Genomic DNA, 24,992 nt, shown 5'->3' with positions numbered 1-24,992 from the left:
GGGACAATGAGTAATCAAAAAAAAAAAAAAAATGTCATTCAGTTGCATCATTTCTTGTTCCCCTTCCATGAGTGTAAGAATTGTTAATTCACATCTTGTGGTTTCTGATGGTCAAAGATGTTTTTTTTTTTTATTTTTTATTTAATTGCCAGTTTCAACACATCCAGGGAGCTGATGCTGACTCGTTTGTTTGTATAATGTCTGCGCCCACTAGATGGCAATGTTAGTGAGTCCACAGAGCAAAGCTGAACCTCAGGAAAAAAGGAGAAGTAACTTTCCACAGCACGTTTCATTGACACTCACAAGACAACTGCTGTAATGAATGTCGGTGAGCACAGTGTTTTCATTACGGCTTCAGTGTTCTAAAACATTCTCCCGAGGCGAAGACATAAATGCTGCCAGTGTGCAAATATGCACAATTAGATCATTCTGTGTCATAAAGCATCAGGCCGCCACATGGGGCCTGATCAGGCTGACAAAAAAAAAGATAAAACACAGGCAGCCACTTCTCTTGTGACATAACAGGAAATTTCTCTACGCGCCTAACAGCTTCCTCCGCCTCCATTTTCCCGCACCACGTGGAGAGACGATTTTGAACAAGAACCAGCTTGCATGTTTTAACTTGTGTACTATTACTTTAGTTTGTTTACTGAAGACATTCATCCGACTGATGCTTATAAGAAAGGTAAGCAACAGGCCCGCATACCGGCATTTTACTGATGAGTAAAGCAACTGACTCTGCTCTCTAATATTTACAGTTAAAATAAGGGACACCCTGATTCATTTTCAATTGAATTTGTCCCTTAAGCTGTTGCCTGTGTTTATACTGACATTTGTAGTCTGCCTGACATGGTTGTTGGAAACATAGCGTAGATTTTAAATGTCCAGTTTAAATATATATATATATATACGTATATATTTTACTCAAGTTTTCACTCTCATGTGACAGTGTCTCACATTTCTTTTAAGTCATCGTTTAAGTTCACTGACATTTTCACTATTGAGATTCACCTTATCTGTGTATATCGTCATTCTCATGTTTATTCCCAACCTGTTCTCACTGTCAACAAAAACCACTATAAACCACTATGGATTCTCTGCTTCCATTACCGAAAATGTTAATTATATATATTATAAAAATTTTATTAGCATGTTTGTAAAACTGAGCCAACTGTGTGCTTTAGCTCTACAACAAATACAGTCTTTAAACAAGAGAAAGATGCTTTTTTCCAGTAAAGGATTTGTGTCATGGTGAGATAAAGGAAATGTGGGTGTTTCTTGGGTGTGCAGTCATACTTGGATTTTATCAACCAACTGAAATGTCATCTCTGAGAACTCACACCGTATCCAGGACAACAGCATTGCCCCCCACCCCACCACCACCACGACCCTCCCGAGGACAAGTGGTTATAGATGATGGGAATATATTTATATATAATGCACACATATACTTGTTGTTTTATTTGCATTGATAAGCTGCCCTCGGTTTTCTGTGTCGTGGCACGTCGCTTGTTAATTGCATGGCAGTTCAGGTCTCGCCATTTGTTTTGAATCAAGCGCACACAATGTTTCCACTCGGGAGCACAATCACATGCGAGCAATCTTAAAACAGCACTTATCTCCTAAGCTAATTACCATCACTACGACTTCCAGCAGGATGCAAACTGTCAGTAAGTATCCGCACATGCTGTAACAAAACCCACCTCGGATGACATCTGCTTCACCCCTCCTTTCTGCTCGCACAAGCTGTAATGGCATGATTAGCCTCTTGTATGGACACCAGAAAACCCCCCTGACTGAAGACTGTCTGGGATGCTAATCCCCCTTGAACTTCACATTGTCTCTGAAAACTGCAAATAATTCATTCCCTCTGCGCAGACACTCACGTTCACACCAGCTCAGTGCACACACTGGTGTAACAAAGGGTTAAGGTCTGGGTGTTCCCATTTCCCGGTTGCTCTCTCTCTCTCTCTCTTTCTCTCCAGCTTCTAATCCCTTTCACTCTCCTCTCTTCACTACCAAGGAGCTTTGGAGAGTCTTTCAAGAACAAGCTCACACGTAAACATTAGAAGAACCTAAATGCTGAACTAAATTGGACAAGGATTCATACAAAACAAAGAAAACTAGCCTTCTTCCTGATCCCCGGGGTAAGTTGCCGACAAAAATGTGTGGATGTGTCCTTGCAGATGAGAAGGAAGAGAAGGGAAGGGCTGTCAATAGTATGCTAGTCTTGCGTCAGACAGAAGCCATGTGGCTGGATAGTAAAAGCAGTAATGGCTACTCTATTTAAGTCAACATGCTTTGTTCGTTGGTGGAACTGTAACGTACTGTTTAGTGTATCGCTTAAGTATGTTGATGGAATGCACATGAGTATTTTTAGATGTTTTCGTACAATCAGCTTTAACCCACTTTTTCCCTCTGTGTTAGAACTGCCCTCCGGCAAATTAAATAATTAACATGAAACAAGATCTGACTTAACCAGGTTTGTCTGGTTCCTTCACCCCCTACCTATGTTTTGCCGTGCAATGCGTAGCTCAATAGTCAAGTCTGCCTTTCTCAGTGTGTGTTGAGGCAGCCAATCCATCTAAACTGCCTTTTGGCCGAATGTTAAATTACAAACTAACGTTCAGTCTATGATTTGTCGGTCCGTGGTGGCTGCGGGCCATGGGAAAGTCGTCGAGTATGCGGCTGAAGAAAGTTGCTCTGACCAAACTTGACCTGAGGCCAGTGTGAAGGGAAAAGGCTACTCTGCATTTAGACTAAATAGCCCCATTTACACAGGAACCCTTTGTTTATCCCACTGCTATCAAGCACCGAGCCGTGTGGATAATTCCCCCTCAGCCGGGCTGTTCAGTGCCGAGCGTAGGAACATAGAAAATTTCAGTTTTGTGTGAAACTCTCAAGGAATGGCAAAATGTAGCACAAGAGTGTCTTTAGGGGTCGGATGCAAAAATCCTGAGGGCACTTTCACCCACAGCGAAGGGAAGTATCCCATGACCCCACGGCAGGGGCAACAGACCTACGCTCATTCCCAGAGAGTGTCCATGCCAAGCTTTGTGTGGCCCACAACAGATTAGAGCAACATAAGTCCTCTGACAACATTTGTTACTTAAAGCCTTACGTGTCACACAAGCTTTACGTGGGCTGGCACCCAAAGAAAACCTGCCACATTTTCTGAAACTGCCTTCTGTGTCTAAACTAGGGAAAAGAAAAGCAACACCCAGTTTTTTTCTACATTGCCAAGAAAGAAAAAAAAATGCAACATTCATGCTGTTCTTGGCAAGGAAGAAAAATTGCAGCGCTATGTCTGAAGACTTTATTAATAGGCCCGTGGCATTTTACCCAGTTTGTGTTATATTAGTGATATTCTGTGTTTCTTCAGCGCTGTGCTTCTCTCAGCGGTGCAAGTACACCTTTAAGAAGCAGTGGACATTTAAACATCCTTCCCAGGCTGCCACTGTAACTTTACTCTACATTTATTCTACTGCAGGCCAGAGCCAATGCCTTACATCATAAATTTGTCACCTTTCTCCTTCAGCTTCCACTCTGACATCTCTTGTGTCACATCTAACAAGTTAAGACAGATCACACACACAAAAAAAGTAATACACGCAGGAGCAATTTAAAGGAGTTAAAGACACAGAGCCGCCTCAGCCTACCCGCATTTTCCTTTTGTTTTTTCACCAATTACGGAAAGTTGGCGACGCCGGTGCATGCGTGTAGCTGGACTGTTACGTATGTTATGTAACAACAACCCCAGCTGCTTTAATGATTTTCACATTAACGGGAGTTCTTTTTTTGGTAGTAGGTAAGTATATCATAATCCAAACATCTGTGTTCTGCACTTTCAGCCATTTGAGAGTTTGAAGAGGATTCTTTCAGTCGAGCACAAGCAAATCAACCAAGAATGGAGCTTCAGAAGATAAACGGACACAGCAGAGATGATGGGTGAGCTCCCCAGCGATCAATAATGACTTGATAGGTGCATCTTATTACACGAAATGCGGTTAAAGTTCAACATTATTGTCGTTATATTCATTTTCCATCGTAGGTTTGATGGCGTCGAGGCAATGGAACATGACGAGTTTCTCCCTCATAAAACCGGAGCAAAGAAAGAAATCCACTTTACGGACGTGAGTGCTTTTTCACTGCCATATGTTTGCTGTTGTGAGATCCAGTAAACGCTGCTGGTGCCATTTACATGATTCCAGTCCATCAACCAAACAGTCTGTGTGACATCCTCTCACTGCAGTTCGAGGGAAAGACTTCGTTTGGCATGTCCGTCTTCAACCTCAGCAACGCCATAATGGGCAGTGGAATTCTGGGATTGGCTTTTGCGATGTCCAACACCGGAATCATTCTATTTCTGTGAGTATGGAAGCCAAACACACAAACCCCAAAATTTGGCTGAACTTTGTGTCTTTTGTCAGTGCTTGCGGTTCGTACGATCCCACATGTGTACTTGTTTGCCCATGACACAGTGTTGACGTCTTTAACGCAAAAGGGGGAAAGTGTACGTCCACTTCAGCTTCTTGTGATTTAGAGTTCCTGTTCAGGCGAAGCCAAATGTCCACACTTCTAGAGCTTGATGGTCATGCCAGCGTTTCAGTTTATGCACTGTAGTTAAGATTCTCACAAACTGAAGTCATTTTAGCAAATAAGCATTGTTTTCTGTATTTGTGTATGTTTAAAATTTAATTATAAATAACCATTATTGTCATCTGGATGAAAGTTAACACCAGAATAAGTTCGCACTGGTGAAAACAGGATGGATATAGTCAATAGAGGGCCCTTATAAGGTCAAAAGTAAGGCCACATGAGTGTGTGTGTGTATGTGTGTGTGTGTGTGTTTCATGTGACTCTCACCAATGTGTGGCAGCGGCGAGAAGACAGCGTATCTGTTTGTGTGTCTGTGCGAGCTGTAAGGCATAGTTTTGCTCCTATTGCTGCACACAGCTGCTACTGCACGAACCCTGACCTGTCAGAATGTACATTAGAGCTCATACACACGCAGCTTCTCTAAATCAGATTGAGTGGTTAAATATAGACCCTAGCGATCAGTTCCAAGACACGCCTGCTTGGATCAGTACTGTGCTATGTGGCAGACTGGGAGGGGGAGTGTGGCAGGTTTGGAGAGAGCCAGTCTCACTAAATCAAACAATCCCTTGTGTGGGCTGGTTAAAAAAAACAAAACAAAACAAAAAAACAATAGTCATAAGAATTGCTAAAAAGTGTTTATTCTTTTGCCCGTACTTTAAATGAATACGTCCCAACAGATCTCCCTCTTGTGTTGTTTCAGAATCCTGTTAGTGTGCATTGCTATTCTGTCTGCGTATTCAATTCATCTCCTGCTGAAATGTGCTGGAGTTGTCGGTAAGGCGGCGCTTGGTTAAAGACATATAACTTCATGTTGTGCGTGTGTTCATAACTCATCGCGTGCTTATATAATGCTTATGTGTCTTCAGGCATACGGGCTTACGAGCAGCTCGGGAATCGGGCTTTTGGAAACCCAGGGAAAGTCCTGGCAGCCTGCATCATTACAGTACACAATATCGGAGGTAATGTCATCCCATTTCCTCCCTGTAATTCTCCATCTAATATTTGTCATTAAACCTTTAAGTCTGACGCAGTTGCACGCCGTTTCTTTTTTAGCAATGTCTAGCTACCTCTTCATCGTAAAGTCAGAGCTTCCACTGGTTATTCAAGCTTTCCTGGGTAAACATGAAAACACAGGGTGAGTGTAAAAGTTATCTTCTGGTGTAGACTCACCTACAGCAGTACGACATTTCTGTTTGGTGGTATACATATGTTTTCATCTGTTTGCCTGGCTGTCTCTTAGAGAGTGGTTCTTGGAGGGAAACTACTTGATCATCATTGTTAGTCTTGCCATCATCCTTCCTCTAGCACTCATGAAACAACTTGGTATGTTTTTTTCATTCTGTTGTCACATTTTCTTTGTGTCATATTACACGTGCTGTCACCACATCCTGTCACCTCTACACATTTAGTTCATTTTCCATGTCCTGGTCTGAAATTACTGTCTGCAGTTTACAAACAAATAATTAGGCATCTTGTTGTTTTCATACAGGTTATCTTGGCTATACAAGTGGCTTCTCCCTCTCCTGCATGGTGTTCTTCCTCATTTCGGTGAGTCAGCAAAGATGAATATGAATTAACCAGCTGATCTTCCATTAAATATTTGTCTTAAATTAACCTGAGGGTGTGTCTCACCAGGTTATATACAAGAAATTCAACATCAGCTGTCCAATACAAGAAGAGGACCATCATAACCTCACTCTTAATAAAACAGCACCAGAAGACTTCTGTGAGGCCAAGTTCTTCACCGTCAACTCACAGGTCAGAGAGGAAAACACTTTCCTGAACTGTTATGTGTGTTTTTGTTTCATGGTCAGCACAACAGCTTCACCGCTACATACATCAATCAAGCACAACACTGTGACCACAGAAAGGAGAAGTAAATATCATCGACCATGTACTGTGACAATTCAGTGTTCTGCTGGGAAAGTTTTGGACCTGGCATTCATGGGGCTGTTACTTAGACATGTACCACCCACCTAGACCAGACAAGCCATCCCCCACCCCATAGTAATGACACAGACACACACAGAAATGGTTTAGGAACTATTAAAATTAAATTAATTAAAAAAAACACAAGGTGTTGACCAAGATCAAGATCAAGTATCTGCGGGATGATCCATAGAGGCCCCTCCCCTCAACTCATAGGACCTGAAGGTCCCCACTAACAACACTGTGTTGCCCAACACCACAAGACACCACCTCTAATAAGCATTACTGTGTCACTCACAGGCCTTTACATTTGTGTTTTGGCTTCTAGACGGCATACACCATCCCAATCTTGGCATTCGCTTTTGTCTGCCACCCAGAGGTTCTACCAATCTACACTGAACTACGAAAGTATGTCAGAACGTCATAATCCCTTTCAGTCTTTTTGACACACATAGAACTGTGATGAATGAATGTTTTTTTCCCTCTTGGTTTTACCATAGCGCCACCAAGAAGCGCATGCAGACTGTGGCCAACATCTCCATCCTGGCCATGTTTGCCATGTACCTGCTGACGGCTCTTTTTGGTTACCTCACCTTTTATGGTAAGAAACCTCTTAGAGTCAATGGTCACTTTATTCCGATGATGTGAGGTTAGAAATGAATGACCCACTTGTACCCTGAGCCCATATGCACGTTGCAGTGTTGTGAATGAGGAATTACTCTCTGTGTGAGAGATGTCAAGGCCTGGATGCTTCTCTGTTGGTAGGCAATGTGGAGCCAGAGCTGTTACACACCTACAGCCGTGTGGACCCTCTGGATGTCCTGGTTCTCTGTGTGCGTCTGGCTGTCCTGGTTGCTGTCACTCTGACTGTCCCGGTGGTCCTCTTCCCGGTAAGACATTATTTCAACATGTGAGATATTAATATAGAATATACATAGAAAAAAACCAACAAAAAAAAAAACAGAACAGAATCTCTTGTGGTTCGGAAACGATCTACACATTAACATTCAACCCAACAAGAAGAGACTCAGAATTATTCAGACTGTGAGTGGCCATAAACAACATTTGATTACACAGTGTGATAAAAATAAAAGTAATTTGTAGTTTCAGCCCTATAAAAATCTCAAGACTTCTTTTAATTGGATGCTTACATGTGCATAGGTTGTTATTTATATAGTGATTAAACACTTGAGCAGTAAAGTAAAGTAGTGGACTTAGTGTTGTTCCAAGTGGTACTCCACATGTGACATTCACTACTTCTGATGAAGAATTTGTTTTTGAAACCAAACCGGTTGACGGGACTGTTAAATATTTTTAGCACAATTAGTTTATATCCGCATTTGCATAAGATAGAATTCTACCACACAGTGCACACATTAGACGCTCGTAAGGTAGCCAATACGTCACATCTGTGTCTCAAACAATAGGAATATTTCTGTATGTGAAGACACTGGTGCGCTGTGGCAGGCAGAGTGAAACCCTTCAGGCCACCTGTCTCTGTTTCAATTGTGTGTTGACTGTGCAGACATTTTTAAACTTTATTTCCATTAAATTAGCAAATGACCTTTGAATGGGGGCAGTTTTGATAATGGATGGAAAAACTACACATTTGAAGGCTCAACTGAGGACACACAGCAGATGAGCAAAAACATAACTTCATTTAGATTTGCAACCAAATTAGCAAAGATTCTGTAGCTGTAGCTGTAACGTAGCTGTTTGTACCTAAGCTAGTTACATAATGAGGATATGAGAGTGGTATCCATCTTCTGATCTCACTATTTCACTCACTTTTTGAATTACGGCACAGAGATAAATGTCACTCTGTGGGCTGAAACTTTCAAGCATGTTGAACAACAGGGTGTCACCACTGGATATGAAAGCAGCTATTTTGCCTTCAGCAAGTGACAGAAAGAACTGAACGTGCCAAATTGTCAGCAGCTTGGGTTGAGCTAAATGAAACAGGAGTGTCACCTGTAATGAACACGAGCAGCAGTTACTTTGAAGTTTTTCATTTCCTTCTCTCTACAGATTCGTAGGGCCGTGCTTCAGATCTTGTTCCCTGACAAGCCTTTCCACTGGGGCAGACACATCGCCATTGCATTTTGCCTCCTCTTCACGGTCAACGTGCTTGTTATTTCCGTGCCCTCCATCCGCGACATCTTCGGCATCATCGGTATGTCTAAACTAGAGGAATGGTCAGGGCTTCGCTGCTGATACTGGAGTGTGAACTATATCTTCTGTAAACTGTGTAATAGCTGATTTGTCACTGCCTTAAATGAGCTCACCTCTCTCTCCATCATCTGCAGGAGCCACATCTGCGCCGAGCCTCATTTTCATCCTACCCGGCATCTTCTATGTTCGGATTGTTCCTGAAGACCAGGAGCCTTTACGGTCAAGACCAAAGATTCAGGTACAACTCAGTTCCTTCTGCAAACAAAGATAAATATTTTCCATGCATTGTTTTGGATGTGTTGTTGATCCAGATATTGTGTTCTCTTCTTCCACGCCTGCAGGCTGCATGCTTTGCTGTATTGGGATTCATCTTTATGATCATGAGTATATCATTTATCATCACTGACTGGGTGACTGGTGAATCCCGGAGTGGGGGAGGGCACTAGTTGCCATGACGGAATAGAGGTACTACCAACTATCAGCCAAAGCTCGCCCTCTCGTTAAATTACCCCGACCTGCAGAGTTCGCATCCAAAGCCAAACAGGAATGTTTGGCTGAAAAAGACGAAGGATAGGAGAAGAACCTTTGCCAGCACTCAAAAATAAAAAGAAGGTGGTTTGACATGTGACGGGCCAAACCAAACGATCCGCAGTGACGACGAGAACATCGATGAGTGAGAATGCAAAGTAATGTGCTCTGTCTGAATAAACCCTGACACGGCCCAGAGTGAGGATGTTGTTTGGGGTCATGTGTAGAATGGCAGCAAAATAATTAAAGGGAACAGCATGACTAAAATGGAAATCCCATTTTAGACAATGGATGTGTACAGTTCCCTGGAATAGCTCAGTCACTGCCAACATCCTTCCAATCTACTTCCCTACCTTCTTAGATTTTACAGGACCTCAATTTGATAGTATTGTCAGACAATCAGTTTGTTTTTCCCACCTATGTTTACCAAACGGAACCAGCCATTTCTTTATTTAACTGCTGCGTTAGTTTTAAAACTGGCAAACTTGACCATGCAGTCGTATTTATTTAGACATCTGTTAAATTCAGCCCCAGGCACCCGGTGAGGGTTGACTTGCAGTAACACACAAACATTTCCCTTCATTTCGCCAGTGATATTTACATTAGGTTTAATCATGTGTTTAATGTGGCATTAAAATTACTTAAAAAGGCAGTTACCTTCAAAGCCACGTCGGCAGTGGCCGCTGATCCAACAAATACGATACACTTTATCGCTACTGTTCATGAAGGTTAAGCAGAGAGTTACTGACAACAGTGTGTGTGAACAGACACAGAGAAGAGATTTGTAGAAACACAGAAAAGAAACAAAGATTTTATCTAACTTGAAGCCACAGCTGCAAACCAAATAATGTATTTATTGTGTGTCACACTAAGAGACAGACATTATTTTTTAATGTTTTTTTTTTTTTTTTTTTATCGTGCTCAACAAAAGATAATTAAAAATTGTAACACACAGTGTTGGAAATGCTCATCATTCCCAGAGACTATAAACTATAGTAGGCTAAATAAAGACCTATAGGGTCTAAGTTAAAATGACTTCACTTTTTTTTTTTTTATTTGTCAAAACATTCTGTTCATTTTGTTATGAATCCTGTACATTTATAAATTAACTGAATATATCTGTTAATAAAATATGTCTTTCATTTGTACATGAGGTTGTGTCGGGTTTTAATCGACATCCAAAGTTCAGTGGCCGGAACTCATTTGTGTCACAGGAACAGAAATATACTCACAGCAGGAGATGAACGACAGTGTACTGCCTCCTTCTGAAAATGGAAGTAACACATTCATCTGTGCTCTGCGTCTGAGTGAAAGAAGAAAAGTGGGGGTTAGAGAAGTGCGGTTGTCCGTTTCCTGCTTTGAGTTGATGTGTGCACAGAACAGAGAAGAGAAACTTCCTTGACTGTAGAGCACAGTATTCTGATGGTGTAGCACAGACGCTTTTTCAAATGCTGTACAGGCTAATTTAAGTCAAATTGGGAGATCTAGAAGAGGACCATGAGCCGTGGATCTAAAAGTAAAACAGAGACCGTTGGAAGCTCGCTGCTGAGCCCACAGGAGAATGACAAGTTGGAGGATCTGTTGGGCAGAAGGTGTGCTGTAAGTTGTCATCTGACCTTGGAGGGGTTTGCCCACTGTGTGCATGATATTCCTCTTTATCTGTCCAGACTTGTATACTTTGTGATGAAAGGCTTCACGGGGAAAGTGAAAGGGCCGCGCAGCTTATTCTGAATGCTACATAGAACGACGAGAAGGACGAGTTTCAGCCTTCTTGACTTTTCTTTCTTGCCTTTGGTGGTTAAACATCATTTCCTGAATTTTAATAAGCACAGTAGAACACTGAGTTGACGGCTGCTACACTGAATTTTTACCTCTACTCTCAACAGGGTTGGGTTTCCTCAGACAGCATTTTCTTCATTTACTTCCATTTGATTTGTTTTATCTATTGTCTATTGTAATCTATTAAATCTTGACATATATATATATACATTCTTCGAGCAAGTCTGTTGAACTCTCATTTTTGATGCAGTTTTAAATAATTTGCTGACATCAGGTCACCAAAAAGTAGGTAGCTGTAACAGGAAATGGTGGCTGAACCAATTCTTCCTCTGCTGTCAGAATTAGACATCACAGTTGTGTTCAGTCAACAGCAGAAGTTGCTTTGTTCCTGTCACTCTTTTAGCTACGGAGTTAAACCTAATGACTGTAACTGTATCGGACTGGCATTACTGCCAAACACAAGATAGCCGAAAATCTACGCATTTTTAATGATTTAGATGTTTACGGTGAAAAATTAGCAACATCCCAAGACTGCTCCGTTCTAAACAAATGAATGCAGACGAGGAAGTTGATCCGCACCGCAAAATTCCAAATTTACATGTGAACTGTAATAAAATGCTCTCAAGAGTCCTATCAGTGCCGGATGGTTTTCAGTGTCTGCCTTGTCTGTGTGTTCAGTCCGTGGCCACGGCGGTAGCACAGCTATTCATGGCTCTGCCTCACAGTCCATCCACGTGGAGCTTGCAGCACACTGGAGTGGTCTGCTTCGTCAAAGACAACCCTCAGCGCTCCTACTTCATTAGGATGTTTGATCTGAAGGTAACCTCTCAGACAGTGCTACACATCGACAAATCCATGAGTTAGCCACGGTGACTGAACTGCCCTTTTAAAAAGTCACAAAACTATGATATAAAATAAAGAGTATGCTATTTTTTCTCCACCCCCGCAGGGAGAGAAAATGGTTTGGGAGCAGGAGCTTTACAACCAGATTGTTTACTCCACACCACGGCAGTACTTTCATTCCTTTGCAGCTGACGTAAGCACATTTTCATTGTGACGTGACGCCCCCCGGTTATTCCTCTCAGTGTCGTCGCCAAAGCTCACAAATCTTTAAGTTTTGTTTCATATATTTAACTCCACGTAGGACTGTCAGGTTGGACTGAACTTCTCTGAGCCACAGGAGGCGGAGGCCTTCCAACAAGCTGTCGAGGAGAAAATCAACCAGAGAAACAACCGCCAAGGTCAGTGAGGTCATGACCTCGTTAGAGAGCATGGCAACCGAACGCTGCCTCGCTTCAAACAGATTTGTTTGTAAGCTTCAGTCTTGGTTTTGTTTGTGGGGTGAACAAAACCGCAAATCTTGAATGAGGAGAACTTTTGCCAAAATTTGAGTCTGATTCTTTAACGGCTACTTTTGTGTCAATATATTTAATTGAAATGAAATTATTATTTGGATAACAGAGAGAATGCTAACTTCTAAGTAGTTTCTTATGTCACAGATAAAACAAGAGCTCACTGCTTTAAGTGTCCTTCAGCTGCATATACATTGTGTTGTGATCATTGCTTTTTTTTTTCTGACGTCCTTCCTGCCAGACAAGAAACAGCGCCCCCTGCCCCCGACTGGTAAGACAGCAATGAGCTGCATAACTTGAGCCTTATTTTATGTTTGTCACATGAGGTGAGCTGTAATCACTGTTTTCTCTTCCTGTCACTGTAGAAAGAAGTCCCCTGCCTCCAGTCCCACCACGTGAGTAACTCATTCACCTCATCACGTCTCTCACCTGTGACTATAAACCAAATTATAAGAACCTGAGTGAACTCTGTATTTCCTCCGCGTGCAGCATCTGGCAGCCCCGGCTCTTTTCACATGGCTACGGTGGACATCCAAAATCCGGATATCCAGTCGTCCCGCTATCGGTCGATGCCTACGCCTGCTGCTGCATCTCTGAGCAGCAAAGGAAAGAAGGACAAGAAGAGCAAGAAGAAAGGTCCCAAACTCTCCAAAGCAGACATCGGTGCCCCCAGTGGATTTAAGTGAGTGTAGTGTGCTGCCATGATGTAGTTAGTATCTTCAGAAGTCCATACTTCTGTTTCTGGCAAGTTTGTTGTTTTGTTTTCATTCGTCTTTCTTCCCTTTAGGCATGTAAGTCACGTCGGCTGGGACCCCAACAACCTTGACCCCGACCTGTTGAACTTGCTCTCCCAAGCTGGCATTGGGGAAGCTGAGATGAGGGATGAAAACACCTCCAGGCTCATCTATAATGTCATCGAGCAGTCAGGAGGCATGGAGGCGGTGAAGAGGGAAGTGAACAGAGGTCAGTCTCACACCGCACCACATTTAACTGTTATCAGTCTCCATGTCTGCTCTGTCTTGCCTGAATTTAAATGCGTATCTTGTTCCGTTGAATCATAGGTCCACCACCTCCTCCTGGCAGACAGGGGCCCCTGCCCCCCCTGCCGGGCTCCAGTCCCAGCGCTCCGACACCTCCACCTCCTCGAAGCCGCTCTGGCCCGCTGCCTCCCATCCCAGGCCAGTCACAGCGAGGGCCCGCCCCGCCGCCCCAGGCACCTCCATCGCGCGGAGGCCTGCCACCCCCACCTCCGTCGAGCCGCGGCGGCCCACCGCCGCCGCCGCCTCCTTCGCACGCCCCACCGCCTCACTTCGCCTCGCACCCACCCTCTCATGTCTCACCTCCACCACCCTCCCACAGCATGCCTCCTCCCCCGCCACCGTCGAGCCAGCGCTCCGCGGGCTTCCCACCTCCTCCTCCTCCATCTTCACTCAGCGTAGGAGGTGGCGGCGGCCCTCCGCCTCCTCCGCCACCACCCCCGCCCCCTCCTCCTCCGCAGACCTCCATAGCTTCAGATTTCCCACCTCCTCCTCCCATGGGTGGAGGCCCCCCACCGCCACCTGCGTCTTCCGGAGGAGGAGGAGGAGGAGGAGGAGAAAGCAGAGGAGCTCTGCTTGATCAGATCAGGCTGGGGAAGAAACTCAGAAATGTAAAGCAACTTCTCTAAAATATTTTAAATGTGTTACATGTACAGTAGCTACAAACGCTCTTGATTACCACACCTAATTGAACGTCATAATTGAATGTTCTGTCTGGATGTTTAAGTTTAAACACTGTCCTCCTTTCCTTTGTGCATCACAGGTGACAGACGCTGAGCCAGCTCCGCCCCCTTCACAGGAATCAGGCGAGGGCATCGTCGGCGCTCTCATGATGGTCATGCAGAAGAGAAGTAAAGTCATCCACTCCTCAGGTAAATAAGAGAGCCGCATTTTTACGCAACGACTCGTGAGTGGACTGATCAGAGCAGCAAACATCCCGTGTCTTTATTATATGTCCTCTCTCTTTTCAGATGAGAGCGAAGAAGACGGCGGAGATGAAGACGACGACGACGACGAATGGGACGACTGATGAGGCGGTTGTTGTCTTTGCGGATTTTAGTTTGGCCGCGACTTTAGTTTTAAGCTTTGAGACGGATTGTTACAGGTTCGATGTTTGCAAACTGGAGTGTAACTTGTACATGTGAAAAACTGTGTAGGTGATTCCACGAATAAATAAACAAGTAATTTCATGTAAAGGACTGCAGAGAACAAATTTAACAGAATTCTGAAATGTTTATATACGTGTTCAAACATTTCCAGTGTATGATTCGGCTACATAACAACACATAGCACTGTGTCACTCCACTATGATGGTGAATGGTGGCTCTGACTGGAATTTATTCCATTTGTTCCATACGTTTCCTTTAGAAAAAAAAACAAAAAACAGGCATTTCGAAAAAAAAAAGAAACTGCAAATACAGGATATAACAGAACACCAGCAAACAATACTAACTCTGGGCCAGTTTCATTCCCATTTTTATAGCATACTGTACATAAAAAAAAAAAAAAAAAAGATTTCTGTAGCATTTTTACTCATACATCTGTGCAAAGATCCCCAATTCCCTCAAATACCGCCACCGACAAAGTGCATAACTGGAAGAACACTGTACGCTATACGTATCTTCAACACTCACATACTGTAGGTCACTGAAGCACAGGACAGTAGGGCAGTCATTATATGACAACATCCAATGGAATTAGCTTAACAGAATACATTACACCTTACAATTATCATAACACACCAAGTCAGAAAACAGAACGACAGTAAAATGTACAACTTGCAACAAACAACAATAGTACGCATGCGAAATATGCATTTCTATCATCATATTTATCCTCTCACAAGAGTTATCCAATGACCATATTAGAACCATATATATTATATTCACAATCAATATATTACATTTCTGTTTCAAGATACTTAAAAGGGAGAATATTTGTGTTTTTGCATTTTGTAGCCCATTAATAGAATGTCATATATACGTAACATCACGGTCAGCCTAGTTCCAACATGTTTGAGTGAAGTGTGTGATCGCTGTGGCGACTGTTGCCACGGGTAACATTACAGTTGTGTGGTAATGCAGATGTGTTCTGAAACCTATAAACACATGGTGTTATCTAGACTGTGGTCATCAGTAGTGTAATATATGTCCACTGGGCTGACACGTGCAAAACCACAAATATAGTACTTTAACGACAGAGTGACAGCGTCACCTGCCTAATGAATGGAAGTGACACCCAAACAACGTGTCAAAGAAAAAGTCCACCCGTCCGTCTTGTCGCCCTAGCCGAGGCCTTGGTCCTGACTCTCTGTGTGCCTGCGGCTGGTGCGTTTGCGCTGCTGCTGTTTGGGACTGAGCTGCTCCCAGTAGGACTGGCAGTACTGGTTAATCAGTCTAATCTCTGGCGGGAAGGGCGTGGAGGCGAGGGGCGACGGCGCGTAATGCCCCGTGTGGCGTGTCTCCGGCTCTTCGTCCTCGTCGTGGGCGGTGAGGGCCAAAACAATGTCGCGGTCAAGGATGCGCAAAGCCACCCGGGCCACCGTGTGCTTAAAATTGTTTTCAGTGGCGAGGCAGTGGTAGAGGCCGGCGTCTGATTGGTTGAGAGACTTCAGGAGGATGCCATGGTTGGTCTTCACAACTCCTCCTACACGGTTAAGCTATGGGAAAAATATGATAAGTAATAGAGAAAACAATACTATGAAACACACTTAATTGCTCTTTTGCCTAAAGTTAGTCGAGAAAATTTAAATTTTTAAAAGATTTTTTCTCGTTTAGTTTAAATTTTTCTACTGCAGGTGATGGCTGCTGCCATCAAGGAGTGTTATTACTATGGGGTGGGGGTGTCTGGTCTGGTCTAGGTGGGTGGTACACGTCATGAATGTCAGGTCCAAATGGTTCCCAGCATAACATTAAATTGTCACAAGACAGTCACTGTTATTCACTTCTGGTGTCAGTGGTTTTAATGTTGTGGCTAACTGATGTATGGTTTACTGTCTGGTGTTGACAGTCTGTAAATTTACTGGACATACTGCTCTTACTCACCACTTTCCTCTTTCCTTCCCTCTGGAACAGCCACTTGACGGTGGCCTGGGGAGTGCGAGGCTGACATTCCAAGAAGGTACTACTGCCCTCCACCCCAAACTGCACTGTTTCTCTCAGACGTTTCTCCACTGCACATGTAGAGAGGAAGGTCGACGATTAAAAACGACACAGAACAAACAAAAACCTGAAATATTTGGGATTTAAAGTGCATAAAAAAAAAACAGGCTCACCTTTGGCGTTAAAGCCTCTGCACTGCCTCAGCGGATCGCCGTGTTTGACGTCCTGTCTCCTGCTCCTCCTGAGACAAAAGGTCGTAATTAAGTTTAAAGCAGAGTTCGTGCATCCTCTCTTCGGTTCAGTGTGCTGTGAATATATGAAAGTTCCTTGACCTTTTGGTCGACGGAGTGAAGGCAGAGCAGCTCTCTCCGTCCCAAGCGCAGTAGGGGTCCCGGGCCAGACAGCAGTCAGAGCAGGCCCTGCCGTACACGCCGCAGCGGTGCAGCGACACCTGGGTCAACCCCGCGTCTGACGACACGTACAGCTGTTGCTGCATTGACGCAAGAAAAGCAAACACAACTCAGTGAAGAATCTGCCTCAACACATGGAGCCAAATGCGCATTACCCTGTGAGATTTAAGGACGTGATTCTTACTCTTTTAGATGATATCTTCATGGTTTTGACTGGAGCTCTGGTCTGTAAATTAAAATGCATTAAGTGAGACTTCATTTTTTTTGATCAGTGCATTCTTGTTTTCAGGATCCTATTTTTAGTCATACCCGAAAAACCTCCACTTCCTCTAGCGTCAGTTCCTCCATGCTGGTTGGGTCTTTAGGCAAAACTATAACTTTCTGCACAGTTCCTCGATCTAGAAGTGAGATAAATTATGTTATAAAATTTTTTTATAAAAAAAAATGAAGTAAAATCTCCATCAATCTGTCTTGTGCCATCCTCTTCGCAGGCGTCTCACCCGTCCCCAGAAAGAGCACCTCGTAGCGCCCATCCACAGCATCCACCTGATCCACCACCAGGGCCGTGAAGCGATAGTCCACGCCGGTTCTCACCACCAGGGGGCGGCGATGGATAGGATAAACTGGATGGAACATGAGGGGATGGGCCCTGATGAAATTCACAGCCTCATCTGAAAAGTTCTTTGAGGAACGGATGCCTGGAGTGAAGGTTCCTCCCGGACACTTCACGGGAATAAAAAAATAAATAAAAATAAGATCAATATGTGCCGTTATATTTGTTGTTAGCTCAGTTGCCCAAGGTTCATTTGGATATAATGAAACTTACTGTTCCAGGCCGCGGGTAAGGAATCTTGCCATTGTACTCTGTCCACTGGTAATTGTGACCATGTTTGTGGGCAAACGGTCCATTGAAGACATTACGAATATCAGCCATCGAATACACGCAGACTGCGGAGCCCTTGAACACAGAGCTTGAGCACAAACACGCAATTAAGGTAAGACGGGGAGATAACAGTCAGCGTGCACCCAAACCACAAGCCCATGAAAACAGAGGTTGGGTGAAGTGTCACTTTATGAAAAATGACTCACCCAGCTGTGGTGAAGAGAGCGTACACCATAGGGTTTCGTTCATCCTGTGTCGGCTGAATGAACACGTCCCCTGGAAAAATAATAACATGCAAATTAATACCACTGCACTCAAAGCAGCTGTAAATGAAATGCAATCAGATTAAACATGACGCTTATTTAATATGACCCTACGTAGTTCATCAAATCGAGTCTCCACTCCGTCTTCCCCTATCACTGAGCAGATAAGACGAGCCTTCAGGAACGTGGTCCAGCGGTTCACCAGGGACTTCTGTCCTCCTTCATCATTCTAGACAGGAAGGAAATTAGGCCATGATTCAATGTGTGCAACCTGTTTCATATCACAAGGAATGCTGCGCTCCTTTTCACCGCGTACGCAGCGAGACTCGGCTCACCAGACACACTCGTCCCACCCTGGCTAAAACGGTGGGGCTCGCCCCGCCGCTGGAGTCTAGACTCTTCTCACGGAAAAAGAAGTAAAGCTTGTCGTCGTTCTTTTCTGCACTGTCAGGTATCTGCTGGATCTGAATAAAGACGGGCTCTAGAGGATAAAGACAGATACGAGGGAAGGGGATTGAGACAAGTGGTTGTCAAATACAACCAGAGGAACCATAACCTGTAATCTTCGAACATTTACGTCCACACACCCACACTCACCGTTGAGCCACCTGGAGTCGTACTGCTCGGTCCTGATTGCCGTTCTTCCTCCCATGGTCCTGAACAGAGCGGCATCTGTACTCATGAAGTCAATATGGACCCCTGCATACAGGTTACTATCTGGAGAGGCACAACAAAAAGAGATGGAGTGGTGAGAAGTTGTATATCCGTGACTTTTCGTGATTTCACTAACGAGGCGTGTCTTACTGATCAGAACTGCAACGTTCTCCTGTTTGGGATCATATGAGCATTTTCCCTTCCCTGAATCCACGTACCCGGGGACCAGCCGAAACAGATAGTCCTGCAGAGGCCGAGCACACAGGGAGAACGCATATAAATAGGCCGCTAAGACGTCACAGGGGAGCATGGGAAAATCATAAACAAATCAGTGTCCCAGTTTGTAGTCCTGAAATATTTAGCAGGACAAAGCTTTCCAGGTCCACTGCTGGGGGAGCTTTGCTGTAAATCCCGCTTGGGGGAAACTGTAAATGCCTTGTTCACCTCTGCCCTCCAGCCTCTGTTGATGAACGTGCAGATGGGTTGGTACGCCCCCGTTCCACAGGTGTAGAGGTGGGTGCGGTTCCACGGCTCTATCATCCGCACGAAGTTGGCACATTCGCCCTGGACAAAGGGGAGTAACACAAATGGAATTCAAACACGGTTGTCCCAGTTTGAAAGGAGAGGCCTCTGATTTTTGAAAGAACAGGATGCGAATACATGACCCTACCTGTCTTCCCTTTCCTGTCATCTGACATTCTCCTTTTCTTTTAGCAGACGCAGGCCAGTGAATCTGTTTTTCAAAAAAAAAAAAAAGCACAAACACCCCCGAGCCCCAAATAATAACTTAATAAGGATCTCAGAAACTGCACGAGATTTGAAATGGCAGACTGGATTTAACGAGCAAGCTGCAGGAATTTGTACGCACTATGAGCGGCTCCTTGTTGACATTGTGCATGTCCAGAGCCACCAGGTACTCCCGGCTGCCCAAGTACAGGCGGCCCTGATCCTGGTCCATCAGGAGGATACGGTAGTCGCTGGTGTTGAAGGAGAAACTGAAGGGTCGCGCTGCTCTTGTGTCCATGAGTTCTGTGTGGAAAGTGTTGCAGTTTTGTCAAAAAAAGCAAAAAAAAAAAAGCATTTGCACCAATCTGGAAAACAACCAGCAGCTGGGAGAGCAAAAGTTACCTCTAAAAATCTCTTCACATTATTCCCTTTGTGCCTTTAACATGTTTCATTACTGCCTTCAATGGACTCACGGTCCCTTAAACAACACATCTCTTACTTCTCTTCTGGAAAATGTGTGTCAGTGATTAAATATAACTCAACTAGAGCATTTTAAGAAACACATTCGCTTTTAAGATCTCAATATTTTATGTGTCCTGGCTGCCTGATTGAGTTTAAGGCACTGCTGGCCCTGTGGAGTTGGACGAAAAAGCCGGTCCCTTAGGAAACACGGTCAGTGGAACTCAGGGCTAATTCTTAAGATCGGGTTTGTGTTCAACAGAGCGTAACCTGTTAAGACACGCTGCCGTGGAAAATGTTTCTCCGTTTTTGTTCTGCTGAAAGCTCTGATTGAACAATTTTAATCTGCTGCGAGACAAATGGACTCTGTACAGCGCCCTGGATGTTTGTTTCCATTCTGCCATCCAGCAATTCCTTGCATCAGTCTAAGCACATAAAGAGCAGCGCACACACACACACACACACACACACAACCACACACACATATCTGTGACTTGTGCAAAAATATTGAGGGCCATATGTGCGAACTGGGACAGGACGCTAAAGACAGCGGGCTTATATAATGACAAATGTTCACAGAGCCTCTCAGAAGCGGGCTTACAGGGACTCAAGAGGAAGCGCAATCTTTATTTACATCAAAGTGACTGCCATCTTCCTTCCGAGGCCAGTGTTAACAGGATGCAGTCAAGGTGCCACTAAAATAAGCTGTGCAATCGGATCTCCGGGCGACACGACGGGATGGAGTCTCAGAGGTGGGACGAGGTCTGGTTCTGTTCCCAAGAGGTAAACACAGGATAACAAGCCTATGGCCAAGCTCCACTGGGCCATAGTGGATTCACTGAACGGGCTAAATGTGGAAACACCACACCCCTATACATGTCTCCATTCTCCGAAAATAGAAAACAATGTACTGCCATCATCTGGTAAACATTCACCAAACACTTATCCCCTGACAGCATTCTGACACTGATAGGGAAACACTGGGAAGGACAAACAATTCAAGTATGAAGCAACAGCTGGACCACTGTAAGCTCTCATGTTACAACTTGACAACACATCGTCACTAATGACGGCTGCCGTCGAGTCCCGGACCTCTTTCTAGCACGGGCAAACTGGTGACAGCAACGTGAGGGTATGAGATTCTAAAACACGGCTTCGGTTACGCTGCACATTTTGCTCTCGAGCAATGCTGACTAATTCTATCAAACGGGCTTCGGCCTGGCCCTTTGAAGCGCGCGTAACTGACACAGCTTCCCGGCGGCGGAGGAAACTACACAAGATCTCGATCCTCCGCAGGCCTCCTGCACCCCAGAGTGTCGCTCAGCCCGGGCTCATTTGCTCGGAGGAGTCACATGTCCCCCAGCCGTCCAGAAAAACCTCCTCCACAGGCGCCTCGGGGAACAAAGAGGCTCGCTGTCACAAACAATGAACAATAAATCTTTGGAGTGGCAGCAAACAGTTGGAGAGTAAATCCAACTTTTCTTTTGGTAATAAGGGGACTGAAGTCTGTGAATGGCTTATTAGAAGACCTTAGCAGCAAACCCAAATCCAACACCACTCTCTTTCTCTCTCTTTGAACAAGCCCGTCTTTATGAATATTTTATGGAGAACTCTCCACATCTGAAAGGACCACGATCAAGTTCAAGACCAGACTCGTGTAATTAGTTGAGCTACTACCTTGTTCACCATGCTGAAAAAAAAAAAAAATCTTACTGGTTACGTATAAGCTGTTTACTGAGAGGGGATTAGTGTTAAAGGTCATATAAAAATGCACCACAATTATCCTCTCAAGTCTCGAACGAAACTGTCTCCGTTCACCGCAGCCAGCCATCACCAGCGCGAGCGTGCAGACAGCTGTTTTTCGGGTCTGAATTCAAAACAAACTGCGTTTAAAAAGCCCACCACCTGCATTGTTGTCGACCACAGATCCCTACCTCAACCCTAATCAGCTTCAGATGACTTTTGTTGGGATCGCAGAAAAAAATCATTAATGTTCCTCACTGAGTCACTTCAGGGCTACAAACGTGTCCGCGCTGCCCAGACCTGACTCGAATGTTTTGACTCGGCTCCACACGAAAGCTCTCAAGAATGTCTTAAATCTGATTCACGGCTCTAATTCCCACTTACGCGTACCTCAGGCGTGACGCGCGTTTGTGCGTCCGTCAACAAGGTGAAGCGGCAGCACGGGGAGGGATGCAGAGAAAACTGCAATCATCCCAGTTTTGTTCAGATCAAAGGTGCCATCCGCATATTTTTTTAACACAAATCTCTGCCATTACAGATAATGAGGACAGGAGCAGACGGGAAAATCCCAAACGCCAACAAAAAAAAAAGAAAAAAGGAAAAAAAAACGGCTGTGAAAAACAGTATCCACCCCTTCTCGGATTAACACCTAATGGCGAAAACATGGCCGCAGTGAAATATCATTTCTGCTTGTGCGATCAAGTTTCAGGTGTTTCCTTTTTGTGTCATAATGTCAGACATCAGAAACAAGGCCGAACTGACAGGTCAAGCTATTGTGCGTGTGGGTTTCAGGGCGTGGGGGGAGAAGCTTTGTCAGAGAGCACAACCAGTAACCCGCCACACGTAACATCCACCTTTTGTTTTCGCCGTGGCACTGTTTGACGTGAAGCAGGAAGTAAGTTCTTTACATATGTATGGAAAGGAAGCAAAACGGCCGGTGTGGATGTGTGCGTTTGTGCGGGCGCGAACCAAACAACGAACGCTTGCGTTAAACTCCCGTCCTGAGTGGAGTTTAAGCTGCTCTGCAGGAACTCACCTTTGAAGGAGAGGCGAACCCGAGGGGCAGACTGCTGCAGGCCCGAGCCTCTGTAAACACATAAGGCCAACAGGAGGAGTTGGGCTCCAGATGCTGTCATGGTAACAGTCATGCAGGTGGCCCACAGAGATCTAAATCTGGACGAAAGAAGAAAGAAGAATCAACTATTATTACAGAGAGCCCCATGAGAAATATGCGACAGAAAAAGAAGGGAAGACAGGCAAGAAACTGCCTCTCTCTTTCTCTCTTTCTCTCTTCCTCTGATCTCTGTGATCAGAAGTTCGGCCCTGCAGCCTTTCAAGGCAAGCCGTATAGTTTGGCAGCGTCCAAATCTTCACACCTGCTCTGGAAAATATGACAGCTCTATTATTTATTTAAAGTGTAAATGTAGTGAGGTATGTGTTGAGACTGTAAAAATGGTGCTTTTGAGCAGAGTCTCTTGGAAAAAGGTTTTCATCTGGTGCATTATATTTACCATTCTACCTTTTTCTTGAGCGTACGTATGCCACAAATTCTATAGAAAACGGTGTAAAATTTAAAAAAAAGACTATTAAGGACGCCCGTCAATGATTCCCTCCGGCTCTCCCTCAGCCTTTCAACAAAGCACGTCAGAGCTCTCTCAGAAGTTGACGAGTGAAATACATGACAGTTCAAAGAAACAGGTAGTCCTCGCTGAAACAATTTCTGACACTTTAGGGGTGTTGAAACGTGGCCCAACTGTTAGACCTTAACTCAGGCATTCATTATGCATCTGCACTTTGCTGGAGAGGATCCCATATAAATTATGAATACTAAAAGCTGAGTCCATAACATCCATTAAATTGTCTTCCCCCCCGAAGGTGTGCTTCGGCTGTGGCTGTAAGCTATCCCCGGGGGCTTTTCTTTCTCTCATGACATCCATGAAGCCCAGGCCTCCAGTTGTACATGGTCAGAAAAGAGGTCTCTTAGGCTAGGAGTTAATGGAGGTAGGGGAGGAAAAAAAGAGAGAAAAAAATACTGAATGTTTTTCACAATGTGCCATTAATTTGCAAGTGTGACATAGATTCAAAATTATGCTCCCATAAAAACTGTGATGAAACTGGAATGATTGGCGCGGGGAACGCTTGGAAATTTAAAACAGAAACCGAAGGGGAACACCGAACAGCCTTCTTGGCACACAGTTGCCCTATCTGCTCACCAGAGGATCTTGATTTCTAGCCCACCTCTCAAACACATGTACAATAACTCATAACACATATGCAGCACGATAAGAGACGCACGAACGTTACAGGTGAATAAAGCTAAATGTGTGACTTTATACATAAAACATTGCCAATCAACTAACCATTAGAAAAATGTTGAGATGATATGTCCATATTTCAATACACTTAAGACCAAAATTCATGTCAAATCCTTTACATTTGACCTGCTATCAGTTAGATCAGGACACAAATAATCAAATAGTGCACATTTGTATTGGCATAGCTTCAAAATATCTATAAAAATCAATCAAAGAATATTATTAAAATATTATTTGGTGCCTGAGGGGCTCCAAATATGTGACAGCCCCGATTTCGTGGCATTTGTCATGGCAGTTCCGCTCGTTTTCCACACTGGGTGGGAACAGCAGGACAGAATAAAGTTCAGCTGCAATAACATATGGTTTCCCTTCTCAAAAAAATAATTACAGGATTTCTATAAATAATATAGCCCTCTATAAAGCGGAGGGACGCGCACTTACCTGTGAACTCAACATCCAGAAATAGGAACAAACGCCAGTCATCCGCCGCTGAGCCTACGCTACAGAGTAACCAAACGTGAGTTAAAAGTTAAACCGGGGAGAAGTTAAAAGCCCTACCTTTGGTTTGTGGCTGCTGTCGATGGCCGCCGTGCGCCGCTCAAATCCACACAAAACTTGCGGGATGTTACCGCTGCATTCCCCGCGTTACGCGCCTCGGGAGCTGGACTGGAAAAATCTCGCTCAGCCGCCCTGCGCGCACACCGAACAATCCGATGGGTCTGCAAGTTCCTCTTGGGAGGAAACCCCGAAGCCTGATCAGTCGCTGTTAAACCGGCGGCGTTCGTCCATGAAACACTTCAAGAAGGAAAGAAAGAAAAGACGGATCCCTGAAGCCTTGTTCCACTCTTCCCAAAAGTTTACGCCTGGATGGCAGCAACCATCACCGTGATGTGATCAAGATGTTAGTCCAGTGATGATTAAAAAAGGGGATTTGGGGCTGACTGAGGGAGAATCAAGTGACCAGGTGCAGGTGTTGGGAGAGTGTCTGCCCTGCTGTCTTCTCCCTTCTGTTCTGCCTCCACCCAGTCTTCCCTCTCCTGTT

At 44.4% G+C, this 24,992-nt stretch overlaps 3 protein-coding genes across 5 annotated transcripts; 2 read left to right on the top strand and 1 right to left on the bottom strand.

Moving 5' to 3' along the window:
* The first annotated feature begins 375 nt into the window (after nt 1-375).
* On the top strand, nt 376-10,376 carry LOC125013109 (sodium-coupled neutral amino acid transporter 3-like). Of its 3 annotated transcripts, XM_047593437.1 has the most exons (17): nt 381-685; nt 2,024-2,147; nt 3,852-3,948; nt 4,052-4,133; nt 4,253-4,368; nt 5,300-5,373; nt 5,466-5,558; nt 5,653-5,734; nt 5,840-5,922; nt 6,089-6,147; nt 6,235-6,357; nt 6,857-6,936; nt 7,029-7,129; nt 7,294-7,418; nt 8,557-8,701; nt 8,835-8,938; nt 9,042-10,376. In XM_047593437.1, exons 3-17 carry the CDS (start codon nt 3,908-3,910, stop codon nt 9,144-9,146), a joined length of 1,413 nt encoding a protein of 470 aa, XP_047449393.1. In that variant the 5' UTR covers nt 381-685; nt 2,024-2,147; nt 3,852-3,907; the 3' UTR covers nt 9,147-10,376. The 3 variants fall into 3 exon arrangements, with proteins under 3 accessions (XP_047449414.1, XP_047449393.1, XP_047449403.1); XM_047593458.1 differs by lacking the exon at nt 2,024-2,147 and having other exon boundaries at nt 376-685; XM_047593447.1 differs by lacking the exon at nt 381-685 and having other exon boundaries at nt 1,938-2,147.
* A 154-nt stretch (nt 10,377-10,530) lies between these two features.
* LOC125013105 (wiskott-Aldrich syndrome protein-like) lies at nt 10,531-14,586 on the top strand. The gene is made up of 11 exons (XM_047593424.1): nt 10,531-10,827; nt 11,686-11,826; nt 11,957-12,043; nt 12,152-12,248; nt 12,601-12,630; nt 12,725-12,754; nt 12,849-13,041; nt 13,147-13,322; nt 13,421-14,007; nt 14,160-14,268; nt 14,368-14,586. The coding sequence occupies exons 1-11, from the start codon at nt 10,726-10,728 to the stop codon at nt 14,424-14,426; spliced, it is 1,611 nt and encodes a 536-aa protein (XP_047449380.1). The 5' UTR covers nt 10,531-10,725; the 3' UTR covers nt 14,427-14,586.
* A 23-nt stretch (nt 14,587-14,609) lies between these two features.
* Nucleotides 14,610-24,992, bottom strand: LOC125013099 (semaphorin-3F-like). Its single transcript, XM_047593409.1, has 18 exons — nt 24,509-24,992; nt 22,672-22,808; nt 19,576-19,736; nt 19,378-19,440; nt 19,152-19,271; nt 18,858-18,951; nt 18,651-18,770; nt 18,389-18,534; nt 18,168-18,282; nt 17,997-18,066; nt 17,734-17,878; nt 17,408-17,630; nt 17,217-17,305; nt 17,092-17,133; nt 16,830-16,987; nt 16,671-16,738; nt 16,441-16,568; nt 14,610-16,055 (listed from the first exon to the last, which is right to left on the bottom strand). The coding sequence occupies exons 2-18, from the start codon at nt 22,781-22,783 to the stop codon at nt 15,681-15,683; spliced, it is 2,229 nt and encodes a 742-aa protein (XP_047449365.1). The 5' UTR covers nt 22,784-22,808; nt 24,509-24,992; the 3' UTR covers nt 14,610-15,680.

This window comes from Mugil cephalus, chromosome 1 (genome assembly GCF_022458985.1).
Source record: "Mugil cephalus isolate CIBA_MC_2020 chromosome 1, CIBA_Mcephalus_1.1, whole genome shotgun sequence".
NCBI classification, from domain to species: Eukaryota; Metazoa; Chordata; class Actinopteri; order Mugiliformes; family Mugilidae; genus Mugil; species Mugil cephalus.
Note: the sequence above shows the minus strand (reverse complement) of the source record. Positions and strands in the feature narration are given on the sequence as shown.

What these genes read in the sequence shown, in the direction of transcription:
- LOC125013109 (XM_047593458.1), top strand. Translation starts at nt 3,908, where the DNA reads ATGGAGCTTCAGAAGATAAACGGACACAGCAGAGATGATGG. An exon ending in TACAGTACACAATATCGGAG is followed by an intron (nt 5,559 to 5,652) that starts GTAATGTCATCC and finishes TTTCTTTTTTAG; the next exon opens with CAATGTCTAGCTACCTCTTC. An exon ending in TGGTGTTCTTCCTCATTTCG is followed by an intron (nt 6,148 to 6,234) that starts GTGAGTCAGCAA and finishes GTGTCTCACCAG; the next exon opens with GTTATATACAAGAAATTCAA.
- LOC125013099 (XM_047593409.1), bottom strand. Translation starts at nt 22,783, where the DNA reads ATGACTGTTACCATGACAGCATCTGGAGCCCAACTCCTCCTGTTGGCC. An exon ending in TCAACAAGGAGCCGCTCATA is followed by an intron (nt 19,441 to 19,575) that starts GTGCGTACAAAT and finishes TTTGAAAAACAG; the next exon opens with ATTCACTGGCCTGCGTCTGC. An exon ending in GAACGTTGCAGTTCTGATCA is followed by an intron (nt 18,771 to 18,857) that starts GTAAGACACGCC and finishes GTGCCTCTCCAG; the next exon opens with ATAGTAACCTGTATGCAGGG.
- LOC125013105 (XM_047593424.1), top strand. Translation starts at nt 10,726, where the DNA reads ATGAGCCGTGGATCTAAAAGTAAAACAGAGACCGTTGGAAGCTCGCTG. An exon ending in GGTGCCCCCAGTGGATTTAA is followed by an intron (nt 13,042 to 13,146) that starts GTGAGTGTAGTG and finishes TCTTCCCTTTAG; the next exon opens with GCATGTAAGTCACGTCGGCT. An exon ending in TAAAGTCATCCACTCCTCAG is followed by an intron (nt 14,269 to 14,367) that starts GTAAATAAGAGA and finishes CTCTCTTTTCAG; the next exon opens with ATGAGAGCGAAGAAGACGGC.